At 40.1% G+C, this 14882-nt stretch overlaps 1 protein-coding gene across 4 annotated transcripts in view; it reads right to left on the bottom strand.

Moving 5' to 3' along the window:
* Positions 1–898: 898 nt before the first annotated feature.
* The window catches only part of chd3 (chromodomain helicase DNA binding protein 3), a 58051-nt gene continuing 44067 nt past the window's right edge, over positions 899–14882 (bottom strand). For all 4 annotated transcript variants that reach the window (XM_042512187.1, XM_042512189.1, XM_042512188.1 and 1 more), the window contains exon 40: positions 899–4284. In XM_042512187.1, coding sequence (XP_042368121.1) covers positions 4181–4284 — 104 coding nt within the window. In that variant the 3' untranslated portion in view covers positions 899–4180. The remainder of the gene's footprint in view (positions 4285–14882) is intronic.

Raw genomic sequence — 14882 nt, 5'->3', positions numbered from 1 at the left:
TTTTGTCAGTGACTTTTGCTAGGCGAAAAAACAACAGGCTATGAGCTAAATGCTAATGTTAACATGCTAATATGTAGCAGGTATGATGTTTACCATGTAGTTTAGCATGTTAGCATGCTAGCGTTTGATTAGCACTTACCACAGTTGAGGCCGGTAGTGGAGGCGTAGTATCGCGATATTTTGCGTGACAATTTTGTATTATACCATGAACTGTATATAATTGCGTTGCAAAATAATAACACTGATAATAATATGAAAAATATTATTATTATCCAGGCTGTAAGATAATAACAATAACAATAATTATTATTAATATTTTTATTATACAGTCTATGATGGTATGAATGTTGCAAATACAAATTTAACTTTGCTTACTTTATGAGAATAATAAAAAGCCATCGCCTTTCAGTCCACTAGATACATTTTAGTGCAGTGAAAATGATTTAAATTAAGTGAAAGAGACTGAAAACGTATCTTATTAGGCAAAAACAGATGCTGACAAAGTTTTTCCATTATTTAAAATTATTCAAAATAAATTGCATTTAATGTTGCTGCAATATGCAACATGTTGCAAAACATTTTAAATAGTAATAATATTGAATTGTGACCTACATATCCTGATTATATTGTATCGGGGGGCCTCTAATGACACCCACCCACTAGTATTCAGATTTTTTACTTCAGTAAAAATATCTTAGTAACAACATTCAACAAAAATCCTGCATCTATAAGCATCTATAAATTAAAAGTAATAAAAGCAAAATGTACTTTAAGAATCAAAAGTAAACATACACATTCTCCAGTGAAATATTCAGCATTTTACTATTATTTTAATGTTTTAATATTAATATTTATTTCAAAACATTTTTTTAAAAAATCAACAGGGGACTTTTTATCATTTCATTCAGTTTTATTACAAACAAAAAAATAAAAATAAAGAAAGAAAAAAAGGAGATGCGTCATCATTGACATGTTTCACTGCCACTCATCATTTGATCGGCACCACTACATACACAGTGACACAAGATACCCAGAAATTAACACAAAATCTGGAGAGAGAACAAAGTAAAAGTGGAAAGAAAAAAAAGAACTAAGTGCTTTTAACATTTTAGTTCCGGGGTTGCAAAAACCTTTGTGTGAAACATAATTTGTAAAATGGACTGTTTCCTGGGATCATCGGTGTAAAATGTCCGGGATTTATGAGATAAATTAACTCCTACATTAGCATTTTTTTATTATTATTTTTAACATAAAGCAGACTGACTAGGATTTACAGGTTGACATCAGGTTCTTAATTCAGTTTGATGACTTTACATTTGTTCAGCTATGTTTATTAAGGCGTTTTTTAATGATGCGGTATATAAAATGGATTTCCAGCCTTCGATTTTCCAGATAATAACCGTGTACTTTTACTGGGGTTAGAGAGTATACATTATTTCTGCTCATAGAAGCATTTAGGGTTACATATGGCCTATTTTCTATATATGTATATGTCATTTGCAAGCCCCAAATCTAAAACGTAAGCAAGAAAAATGAGTTTTTCTTGTAATATAGTATCTACCTCTGAAGTTAGCTCAACTTCTTCGTTTTGCGTTCTCTTTGCAATCATAGGACAAACGTTTCTTGTTACAAAAAAATGTCTCTTTTGGTAGAAGCTCTTTCTCGAATAGCGACGGCGAGAACAACATCGACGACGACAAATACTCATAATCGCGAGAGTAAAAACACAAGAGAACACGAATGAGCTGTTTAAATATGCAAAGTATATCACAGGATTTTTGTAGAAAGAAATAGAAACTTGGAGAAAAGAAAAATGGGATTGACTGAGAGAGGGGGAAGGGCGTCGAGAGGAGTGTTGAGATAAGGTTTTAATAACACTGACTTGCTTATGAAAAGGTTATAAACATTCATAGGAGGCTTCTGAAAAATAGCATCGTAGATTTCGCCTTTTCTGGAACAAACTCCCAAAATACCTTGAAGCTCTTTACATAAACTAGAACTGGGGAAGCAGGGCGGCAAATATTTAAAGAGATAGTTCAGATCTTTTGAAATTTGGGTTGAATGGATTAATAATCGATAGATATAGTGTATTGTATAATGTAGATGTCGTTCAGCACGCCACCAGTTTGGTGAAACAGGCTGGAGTCTGACCTGGAAGCTACGCAATCTATTGCTGTTGATGGGGACCAACAAAAAAAAACAACATTTTTCCAAATAAAAAAAAGCTCCCCCTAAAAAAATTAAAATCAGTTTAAGTGTATGCTGTATTTAAAATATTTTTACTACTTTACCTTACCCACCAGACAGTGATTCAATGGAAAATGAAGTCATTTTAGCGCTCTCTTCAAAACCAAACTCTATTGAGAAAAACAGTGATTTAACATCGCTGAACACAGGAGCTGCTGATCTACTTCTGCTTCGAGTGGTTCGTTTGTTTGTGTTATTTTGTGATTTTGGCGTGTAAAAAGTTTCCATCGGATGCCCTGAAATCAGACAATAACACAAACTAACTAAATAATAGAGGCTGCTGTAGACCAGCAGCTCCCACGTTCAGCTAGCTAAAATTACTGATTTTGTCAATGGAGTCTGGTGGCTTTGACGAGAGCATAGATGGGTAACTGAAGTCGTTGAGGGCTTGCCCATAAGAGCCAGCTGTCTGACGGAAAGGTAAAGTGGTGAAAATATGAACATTGCATACACTTAAACTGATATTAATTTTTTGGGGGTAGGGCTTTTTTTAGACCACCAGTTTCCATTGACAAATTCAGTAATTTTAGCTGGCTGAACATGGGAGCTGCTGGTCTACTGTTGCTTCTATCAGTTAGTATTCTTTTGTTATTGTGCGACTTTGGTGAATCTGAACTGACCCTTTTAAACGCCGAAGTCCCGCTATATCACAAACAAACTAACTAATTAAGGCAGCAGCTCCTGTGTTCAGCAAATTTAAAATGACTATTTTTGTCAATGGAGTTTGGTTTAGAAGAGAGCGATATGAATGGTTTCGGTTTCCCTGTGGAAATCACTATCTGAAGGAAAGATAAGGCAGTGAAAACATCATAAATATAGCCTACACTTAAACAGATATAATTCTTTAAGTGTGATTTTTTTTTTAGGTGGCTAAAATATGTTTTGCTGCTGGCCCCCATCCACAGCAGTACATTGCTTAGCTACCACGTCGATACTCCGGCCTGCTTCTTCAAATTGGAGGCGCACCGACGGACATCTACTGTTTGCAACACACTAAGAATGGAAAAGCACCCCATACAACCCCACTTCAAAAAAATCCAAACTCTCCCTTTAATGTGGTCGAACAAGTCCTGAATTGAATCATCATATCATATCATTGCTGCGCGTTTTTCATCCAAACATGTACCTTTAAAAAAAAAAAAAAAAAAAGCAAAAATAAAAACAGAAAAAAGATGGAGCTGTGCTTGGAGCTGCTCGGACTGAGAAACCAGAGATTCAGCCTCTCCCGGGAGAATTAAAAACAGTATTAAAACAACTGTAGGCACAGCTTGACACCATTTTTTTTCCTTTCCACGAGACAGCATTATTGTGATTAGAGCATGCTTCAGGGGATGGAGTGCGGCGGTAGAAATTATTTTCGTTTCACATGCAGCTTCCTGTCGAGGGGGAGGAGGAGGAGGAGGAGGAGGAAGGTTACATGGTCTATTGAGATCTAAAGGTTTCTAGGATTGAGGTGCGTTGTGTGTGTGTGTGTGTGTGTGTGTGTGTGTGCGTGTGTGTGCGTGCGTGCGTGCGTGAGTGTGTAAGTGTGTGTAGATGAGGTTAGAAGCATCCCGAGAGGAGGAGGAGGAGGAGGCCTGTGTGAGGAGGCCCGCTTATGAGGAGTATAATGGTTTGAGGCAGACAAGAAAAGGTCACAAGAAGTTATGAGACAATATGGACTGTGTGTGCTGTAGGTGTGTGTGTGTGTCCGTGGACAGTAAGTGCACATGTGCATGTGTTTATGTACTGCATGTGTGTGCGATTGTAGTTTTTCGGGGAGTACCAGTCAGAATGAAGCAACTACAATCACTAGTAAGTACACCCTAGAGTCAGTCAATTTGTTTTAATACTGGATGTGTGGTTCATTTTGTTGGAGAGAAATTGGAGATACAGTTGCAGCAGATGGGTTTCAGTGTGTGTGTGTGTGTTTAAGCGTGTGTTTGTGTGTAGTCTAGTCGTCGATACAGATGACCTCTCCGCTGCGCTGCTCCCGCCGGTTGACTAGCAGCTCTGCTTCCCGCTCCTTCTTTACAGACATGGGAGGCCCGTTCAGCACTGCGGGGAGAAATAAAGAGTTCAGTCAGTTCAACATGTAACGAGTCTTTGTTCTCCATGTTTTCTCTTCGCACTCACACAGGGACGCACAAATGCAAATACACAATTTTAGACGGCGTTTAAAGCATCTTTTGGACACTGACGACTTTCTTAAAGTAAGAAAAGCACAGGGTTTAACATCTGGTGAAGACTTCTGCAAAAAATGACATGCACCTTTGGAGAGACCATTACCGCAGACTTTGTTCTGTATGTTTATGAGACGTATGGGACGTCTTTTGGACATCTATGGATGTACAAAGACATCTATGGATTCAGTAAATTCAATACGCAGAGGACCCCCCTTGGAGAATTGGGAATGTCCAATAAGTTCAACTTCTGGACGTTTGTGGATGTTAAAAAATGTAATATAAGACCATCAAGATGAAGGCAAAGGCACATTTTCTTTTTTTAAGTAAATATTTCCAATTAATAATAATAATGTCAACAAGTCAAAAGTTACAAGTCTTTCTTTCATATTTCTTTTTTTCTTCCAAACTAGGGATTTGTCTGTTTACTCTGAATATTAAGAAAATTGGTGACTAAAAATTATAATAGAAAAAAAGTACCATCTGTAGCACAAACACAAACTTTTTTTCTTGGTTTGAATTTTGTCTCTAACTGGAAGGAATATAGGAGAAAATAAACTCTTTATAATTCCTTTTTTGGGGAGGAAAAAACAATAAAAACTGAAAACCACTGGCCTCGTGTATTGTCAATTTTCCACTGGCAACTGATTTTATTAAAGCAAACTTTTCTCTTCAGCAAATTAAAATCTTTTGCAGTGAAGCTGATAAGCGGAACAAAAAGAAGTAACATCCTCTTTTGGATGTAAACATAAGAAAAACTTGAAAAGAAAAAAAATTTGGCCTTGAAGTGCCTAAAAAATAAATATATAAAATTATCTCAGTCTTGCTTATTTAGGAAAATACATCCACTGTTTTATAATAAATTACTCAATAAGCAAACAAAATGCAGCCAGGCTTTTATGACAATACTTTGATAATCTTCTTTAATGAGCAAACTTGCATAATACAGTACATCAATATTTGATATTACATATACAGTATCATGTTTACGATAATGATAAACCCCAGAATGCATAACTGTTAACCTGCAGAGAGTGAGGCCTGCAATGAGTACACACACACACACACGCACACACACACACTCAGGCACATGAGGTCACAGACACTCAAACGCACACATGCATGAAAATTAACTTCTTTCTACACGACTGCACAGCTGGCCGGCTCAGGGATCTGAGCTTCCCACATTTGAGCGCTATCATGAATCTGCTCGGGGAGTGGAACGGCGAGTTTAGCGCTCCTTTCAAAACAAAGCCAGGAATAGACTAACAGCGCACTTCTCTCACTCGCGCCACGGGGAAAGATAAACTGTCATAACACCCCCGTGCAGATCAAAGATGCGATAAAGAGTGTATTGAGCTGAAGACGTTTTGGGGGAGCTGTAACTATATGTGTGTGTGTGTAGAACCAAAGGGGGGACCACTTATGGGAAAAGTTGTGGCATTTCGCCAGTGGAGGCCAACAGAGGGGAGACAGAGAAAGAAGAGAGTCAGTGTGTGTGTGCGTCTGTGTGTGTGTGTGTGCGTGTGTGTGTGGCAGACAAAATCTGATAAGAAGCAAAACAAATCGAGGTAAAGACTGGGTGAAAGAGCAAGAGGAATTATGGGTGCAGAGCAAAACAAAGATGCCGGAGCAGAAGAGACAGAAATGTGGAAATGACGAGATGGAAAAAAGACATTAGTGTTCTAAAGAAGAGAGGACAAACAAAAACCTGCCCAACATGTCTCCATGGACAATCAAATAGCAAGAAAATACAGTTATGAAATGCCAAAGATGCTGTTACATATTTTGTCCACTAGAGGGAGCCGACAAGGATATTTTTTTAAAGTGACAAAAAGTCCCACTCAGTGCGAAACAGCTTATGATTGGTCAAAAAGTGTTATTATTGAAATTATCAACAGTGAAAAAAGCACAGCTGTACATTCAAATCTGTGCAGAAATCGTGTTTACTATGCAAGATTTTGATCTGAGACCTTTTTCAAGGTCATTGAAGAAGGTCAGAGAGAAAGTTTAATTCAAAAGATGTATAGTTGTATTACCTTTAAAGACTGTTTTCGGTCTAAAACCTTCTTCAATGAACTTGAAGAAGGGCTCAAAGCGAAAGCTTGCATAGTAAACATGATTTTTGCACGGATTTGAATGTGCGGATGTGCTTTTTTTCATTGTTCAGCTTTAGCACTTCAGTCTAAATCCAAATACTGGGTGAGCGATTTTTTTCCCAAGAATATCAAAATTAACATAGGTGTTTGTTGTGCATTTATTTACAAAAAAACCCCCAAAAACAAGAAGATATTTTGGTCATTATTAAAAACTTATTTTATAGATATAATCCTCAAAGAAAGTATGTAAAAAAAATGACATGTAGTGGTGGAGAGAGAAGTTACAAGACTGTTAACAGCCGGCGGCCAGCAGGCAGACAGAAACCGTGGGGAATAATGGCATGTTGTTTTTTTTACACATAACAAGGTGAATTAAGGATTTATTTCAACCACACCAGAGCTGGTAAATGTTGGAACAGTGGACTTACTAACTAGATTACCAGCAAGATAAACCAAGATGGTTTGGGTGAGTTTTATTTTGTTTCTGTCGAGTTTGAAGCCTTGTCAGTCTTCCGTCACTTAGTGAAAGTTGAAATCAAAAGGTGAACAGCTGCATTATCTTTTAAATAAGGAAAATAGATGTGAGAATATTACTTTTCTTAACATTTTGTGGGTTTCTATTGTGTATTTATTAGTCTGAAAAGCTGAAATAAAGTAGTGCACTTGCCGCAAGGTCGTGGTGGGGGTTAGTGCTGCTAATCTAAATTAGCTTTTGACAAAATACAAGTGTCAGTGTTTAATGTTCACTTTTAACTATAACCTAAAATTTCCTAATTCTGCTGCTTCACGTTAGAAACACCTCAATAGCTGAACACGGCACAATTTTTATTGTAGACACAGCGTATTTGTCCCCAAAGTAAGTGCTGAGTGCAAATGTTTAACATAAAACACAGTCTTATTACCTGCCTCACAAAAATCCAGTCTGACTTGGACTTGGAAAAAAGGCATATAAGGTAAAGAAGCTGTGAAGATAAAGCAGGAGAAGGAATTCAATGAGACACTTGTATTACACCAGATAATGAATTCCCTCTGCAACGCCAAATTCACTCTGCAATACTTCACGTCTGACTCCTCTCTGCGGCCTGTCTGCAGCTTCACAGTAGCAGCAGACAGTGTTAGACTAATGGACCTTTTCTTGTCCCAAATTAGGCTGGCAGTGATAATTGTGGTTACAGTTAAAACGATAAATCCAACAGTGCACATCTGGACATATATATCTAAGAATTCCTAAAACTTTAACCATTTTTTTTCATCTCCTACGCATTAATCTCTTGGACTGCGCTGGATGGAGCATCGAAAGTCCAGAAAGGCAATAAAAAACATTCCTGGCCATCACATCTCTCCCCTGTAGGTCCTGCCTACTATCTGATAGAAGAGAGCGCTGCCATCTTGGCAGGAAACGCAGTGTTTCTGCTTGCTGAAAAGCTTTGCGTGAGTGCATCTGAGCCAAAAGCTTTCATCAGGAACAACCTCCTGCCTCTGAACTGTCAACTGTTGAGGAACTCAAAAAGCACAAGTTTGATTTTAGAATCAAGACTGCGTCCAACTGAGACTTGAAAAGACTTTTAAAAAATCTATGTGTTGCAAGAGTTCGGAGGTCAAATCATCAATCACAGTTTTCCCTGTAAAAAGCCTCATTTATATGCATGTCTGTGCTCTTCATTGTGCGTGCACGTGTTATGTTTTCTTTCGAGGCTGGATTATCTCTAAGTATCAAAAGTTGCTTTAATTCTTTGTCCTACTTATTCTGTGATCAGATATTTCCCAATTTAAACCTGTATTAAGTGATTTTTTGAGCACTTAAGAGCAACAAAACATTGAGATATCATCATCTTATAAAGTTGATAAGGATAATGTGTGCTATCTATTCACACATCCAGCTATCGAGGAGCAACATTATCATTCATTTTAGAGTGTTATTTACACATTTTAACTCTGTTTTGGTCTCCACCAACTCCAGAGGGAATTATCTGACTCTTTAGCTGCTAAATGCTCTACTACGTTCATCAGCTTGCTGCTAAATTTGTTGAAAATTTGTTTGAAAATGTACAAATGGACCAAAAGCCCAGTGGTCTTAAATAGTAAATGGACGGCATTTGTATAGCACTTTTCTAGTCTTCCGACATCTCAAAGCACTTTCACACTACATGTCACATTCACCCATTCACACACACATTCATGCACTGGTGGCCGAGGCTGCCGTATAAGGTGCCACCTGCTACTCAGGTACCATTCTCACCCACTCACAGCATCTGGTGCCATCTGAGGTTCAGTATCTTCCCCAAGGATACGTCGACATGTTGACTGGAGGAACCAGGGATCGTATCCGGTCTGTCTGCTAATTATTATGCAGAATGACATCATCAGACCCTGCCTCTGATTGGTTTAGGCACGAGGAGTGAGACTGGTTAGGGTTACAGTAAGCCAATAAGAGTTAAAGTGGGGCGAGTCACGCCTTTATAGTGGGAAGTCTGCTGACGTCATCCTGCATAATAATTAGTCATGTGCTTCGGTTAAACAGCCCTTTGGAGGAATTAACGTTTGTTTACGGGACACCAGGCTGTCAGACAAATGGCCTGTCGGTCCAGTGGTACATGTTTCGGACTTTTAAACTTCAGAATTACGAGCTGTTGGAACAATGGCATGGCACTTGCTACATTGAAAACAGCTGGACACGATGCTGAGAGCAAGTGGCGAGACTGAACCAGATCAGTAAAGTTACAGGCAATAAAACCAAAACAGTGAGCTGAAAGATGCTAAAATGTAAAGCTGAGTAAAAAAGTGGAGTTGGATGATCATTTTTGGTGGGTGAGCCATGATGAGGGACTTTTTTTGACATTACATCTACACATTAACATCCACTGTTAACATAAAAAAATATGATAAGTGCGGCTTTGAGTTAAAACTTCGCTAATTTTACACTTGCTCTGTCGCAATATGTGTTCATCCATACTTTTACTTGCTTTTTTGAATGCACAAATGCGTTCACACCGACAGGTATAACAAAATGCAGAGCACCATGAGCACCTGGATGGTGTTGTAACAGCCAAAAAGTTGGCGTGGAACGCCGGACACTTCTCAACCTTAATATTCAGCATCTTGGCTGCCCAGTCGAAGGGAAGGGGACCACTAAACTTGTGAAATGTCCGAGGAAGCTGCTGCTGTTGCTTCGGAAAAAAACCCCAAACAAGCCAGCAGATATTTTGGAGGGCGACAATCACGGTCAAATGTTGGCGGTAATGCTCTGTCTGTTTGCAGGTTCACATAAAAAAAAAAACAAAAGAAGAAGCGGTAAAACGTGATCGTCATTTCTGAAAAGTGGACAAAAGCTGTGTCCGATTTGACTCAACACTACCATGTCAAAACTCAAGCAATACATAACTTATTACACAGTGTACTGTCTAAACGGAAGTATTTGAATCGAGATACAATTTCAATACTATTTTGGTAAATTTTCTGCATTGTAGCTTTGTATTAAGACAAACTCAAATATCTGAGAAGTTTAGCTTATTTTTCTGAAAAGCAAAAAAAAAACAAACAGTCTTATACTCCTCAAAGTAAGGTATCTAAAAAAATATATTGGAATTAATAAAGAAACTCAAGTATACTGGCACCAATATTGAACAATACTTAGTGTTGATGAAAACTGCAGTGCTACTGTGCATATAAACATGTAAAAAATAAACACATTCACACATATAAAGCATTCCTCAACCTTCACACCTTCACTCACTGCAGGCCGCACCACCGCCACACTCCTCTGGTCTTTACACCCTTCCAGCTTAAAGGGAAATACCACTCAATTTTAGCTTAAAAATACCCATACATCCTAGAAAAGTTCAGACTGTGAAACTGATTGTTCGCCTCTCTTCCTCGCAGAACCGAGGCGGAGGAGTTTGCCCTGCTCTTTAAGTCCGGGATGTCACACTGATGTACAGCTCAACTGCACACACACCGAGCTGGAAAACCGATGACACAGTCCAGAGTGTTTTATTTTCTCGGGGATCGGGGGACATTTTCCAGCGTGGAATCCATCACGCTGTCACAATAAAGAAGCTTGAGGGCGAAAACGTCTCCCCGGGCTTCAAAGCGAAGTCTCTCCTCTTTCTTTCGGTGACAGATTACAGTCTTTAGCTTTGGGGAAGAGCTGCTCGTAAATACAGATTTTTTTTTGCTGTGATGAGGCTTAAAAACAGGAAATGTGAGTTCAGTGGAGTGATATTCCCCTTTAAGTGACCCCCCGCAATAAAGGTGCAATAGTAAATATGTAATACAGTACGCATCTCAATTTGGTCAGTCGCTACTGACTTTTGGACAAAGGCAAAGTTTTTTTATATCTATGGTTGTTGCTTTTATGCTTGGTTGGACTCAGGAATGCTGGGGCAAAAGAGTCCATGGGAAGAAATGTTTTATACTTAAAAAAACTCCTTTTTCCTTCTTTTTCTTTCCTTTTTTTTTTTTTGCAAGATAATCTGAGTTTATCCCTTTCTATTTCGGGTTTCATCTGCCTGCACCGAGCAGATACATTTGCAGGTTTTCAGGTTGTGTGTGAGGTCCACAGTGTATAGATATACAGTATATAAATGTGTGTGTGAGACTGAGAAAGAGAGACGGAGGAGTGGAGGAATGAGGGAGTGCAGGGTCAGAGTGAGGGGACAGGCTTGTTCAGTCAGCAGGCGGATGAAGAATTGATCCGGGGGGAAATCTTTTTGGGCGCACAGGGAGAAACAGAAAAAGCAGAAATCCGTCTGAGGAGTTTTTTCGGGAAAAAAAAGTCCTCCTTTGTTGCATTTTTCTCCTTTTCGGCCTTCATATCTGAATTCCTGCGAACCTGTGATTGCATTAACATACCGTCTTTTTTTCCATTCGGTCCAGACATCTTTCCCCCTCAAAGTCAGATTTTTGGGCTTTATTTCAGTAGCGCCTTTTCTCTTTTACTCGAGGATTTGTTTGTTCCAGACAGGTCATCTCATCCCCTCAGTCCCCCTCCCCACACACGCATCATTAGCGCTTGATCTCAGCGCCAGCTTTTCACCTCTCCCCTTCTTACTTTTGGACCTCTCTCCCTCTCTCTCTCTGCAGCTGATTGCTTGTTTTCTTTCAAGTGCCGCCACGTCTTTTCACTTTTCATGTCCTCTCCCTTTTTTTGCCTCCAGTATTTCGATCCAGTGAGCTTCATTCTCCCTTTATATTCCTCACATTCCAGCTGTGTCAAAGTGCTCTGTCCTTTTTGGACTTTTCCTTTCTGTGTCTTTTTCAGTCTCCATTTTTGTTACATTCTTTGTGAGTCTCCTCGCCCCCCTTCAGGGTTTCTTTGGTCGCCCGTTTCGCGGCAGGTTCTCCACCGTGTTGCTGAGCCGGTACTTGACGATGATGCTGTGCACCGTCGACTTGGGCATCCTCAGCTCCTGCCCGATGGCCCCCTCGGACTTGCCGTCCTTCCAGAGGTCCACCACCCGCTGCCGCTGCACCACATCGTGCTCCTTGGTCTTCTGGCAAGCAGCGTTTGGCCCTCCGGCGGCTCCCCACGCGGCTCCCCCGGTGGCCCCAGCAGCGGCGGCGGCTTCTGTGGGGGCAGACAAGCGGCAGACTGTAGTGGAGACTCGGAGAGGGGGGGGGGGGGGTGGCAGGATAATGTGACACTTTACTGGTCCCCGTAGGGAATTTAGTTTGCCTGCCTCCTCTGCGGGGAGGTCAGAGGTCAGCTACTGCAGCTGGCGGGGGAGTCAGTGTCGCTGCTCAAGGACACTTCAGCAGCGCGGGTGCTTGCAGACATGAGGCCAGTGAGCTCCGCTTGAAGGGCCCTAATTTCTAAGATGAAGTTTTGCCTTTTATTGCAGATGTGCAGCTTCCTCATGATGGCTGAAACAGGTCTCCCAAAAATGCAAAGTATTGTGCAAATGCTGCAAAGCAATCCGTCACTGGAGCGCTGGAGTATCGCTACATTTCGTAGTTCACAGAGTGCAGCTTAAGTAGTAGACACGCATATTTCTGGATGTGTTTTGTGTACTCAAGTGAAGGAGCGTCTCTCAGGAGAGTGCTATTAACGGAGGAGGTCGCACAATCAGAGATTTTTGTTGTTTTAACTCCTGCTCACTCTTTCTCTCGCTGGCTGGAGTCTAAGAAGGTCAGGAACCAGCGTAACCCCAATCAAGACCATAAATGTGGCCTCGTTTGCTGCCAGAGTTCAGGATGTTCAGACTCGGCTCGGCCCTGCGCTCGGCTCCTCGCCGCGAGGGCCCCCGCAAGCTCAAAAAACCCACGGAGCAACACAAACTCGCGCGCGACTATTTCTGAACAGCCAGCGCCCGGGGCCCAGCCCTCCGCCGCTTCACAAGTCACAACACGACGTTTACACAACCAAACTCCTTTTGCGGTTTCTGTCCCTCTCAAAATACCTTGGTACAAAGTCCGAATGTTTTCTTGGCACACAGCGTAATGACATTTTCAGAGATAGAGCCCTGGCTCTCCAAAATGCAATGCCTTTGACAGATGTCTCAGTCTACAATTACATAAATCAAGATACGCCGAGTGAGCGGCAGGAGAGAGCTGGGTGTTGTGGGTTTTTTTTAGGGCAAAGCTATCGGGGAATATCAGGTTTTACCAGTTATCTCCGCCGCTATCTAAACATCCCCCCTGAACACGAACGCACATGCAGAGCGCGGAGTGCGTCTGGTGAGCATATGCAGTTACCAAACTAATTATGAGAAAATAAATTCACAGTGTGCTCTGACAGACTGCAGGCGAGGAGAGCCGGACGAGAGGCCAAAACTTCTCTTTTCATGATTTAAATTCTGCAGCTTTTAACTCCGTAAGAGCCACAAAAAGGAACTTCACAAGAGAAAATAAACATGCTCGAGAAAGAAAACACTCCTCCGACAGGTTTGATAGCACTCCAGACTTATTGTTGCACAATGTGCCTTTACTGCTGAGTATTGAGGTTTCGAGGCTGGACATGTTAGGAGATGAAAATGCCTTAATATAGCCGTGCAGCACGTTCCTGTTTGATTTTGGTAATGTCTATTTCAGGTGTCTATCTGGCAGCCACATCAGAAAACTCTGCCACAGATGTGTTTTTCCAATATGAGACTCCTTTCTGGATTTTTGTAGGTTTCACAACTTAAGCTGCTCGGGGAGATAAAGTGTCGACTCAAAAGTGCTTAAAACAGAGCTCCTTTAGAAGCCATCAGGTAGCTCTTTGCTGCACATATTTAAGGATTATGCTGAAGAGTTAAATCACACTGTACTCCATCACAAAACTACCGTGCATAGAAATTTTTCCTGAAATGCTTTATTCCCAGAGTCAGTAATTTTGATTCTCCCGACTGAATGTTTTTCCACTACAACATAACCATATAAAGATGAAATTCCTCAGATGATATCTTTAAATAGAAGCAACATTTTGGACCGCTTTTGCCCATCATCAGTGCAAGTTGCCAAGTAATCAAGTCCAGATCTCTGAGGATGGATTTGTGCCTCTCTGTCAGGGTGTCGTGGAGGCTCTGTAGCTCTGCTCCCAAAACTTTAACTCCACTGAGGCTGCAGAGACCACAAGAGCTGTGATTAGCGAGCTCGGGCCGCTTGTGTTTTCTCGTGCTGATTTCTGATGCTGCTGGAGATTGTTGACAGTTACACACACACAAAAAAACATGCACAAAATTGAGGTAACTATCTCATTTTCTATCACACAGCAACGTCACAGGAGCACTACATACACAGTTTTGAGACCTGCAGAGATGCATTTTAAAAGAGTGGTCAAAATCGAAGCAGCAACGGCCAAAATATTCCTGTCTTGTTCCTAGTTGGTGTTTGTCCCTAGTTTTTGTCCAGATTTTTTGAAAATTATTATTTTTTAAAAGCTAGGGAAAATATCCAAAAAGAGATTTTTTTTATACTTATCATAATTAAATATTTCTTTTTATTTTTAATTATTTTTAAGCACTTTTCAAAGTTTTCCAGGTTATTTCCTTGTTTGTTTTTGTTTTTACTACACGTTTATTTATACCTAATTTTTTTGTTAATTTTTGAAAAATGTCTTCCTAATTTTTGGGCAGAGAGAAATCTTTCAAAAACATGGGGAGAATGCAGTGAGCAAACTAACAAGACATGGCCCACAAGTTTGCAAAAAAAAAAAAAGTAAAAAAAGAAATTTGCCTGAAAATAGCCAGAAAATGACCTAAAAAGGTGCTGAAGAAATGTATTTATTTTACTTTAAAAACAAAGAAAAAAAACAAAACAGCATAATCCTAAATNAAAAAAAGTAAAAAAAGAAATTTGCCTGAAAATAGCCAGAAAATGACCTAAAAAGGTGCTGAAGAAATGTATTTATTTTACTTTAAAAACAAAGAAAAAAAACAAAACAGCATAATCCTAA

This window comes from Plectropomus leopardus, chromosome 23 (genome assembly GCF_008729295.1).
Source record: "Plectropomus leopardus isolate mb chromosome 23, YSFRI_Pleo_2.0, whole genome shotgun sequence".
Classification (NCBI taxonomy): Eukaryota; Metazoa; Chordata; class Actinopteri; order Perciformes; family Serranidae; genus Plectropomus; species Plectropomus leopardus.
This window is presented reverse-complemented; position numbering and strand designations above follow the sequence as displayed.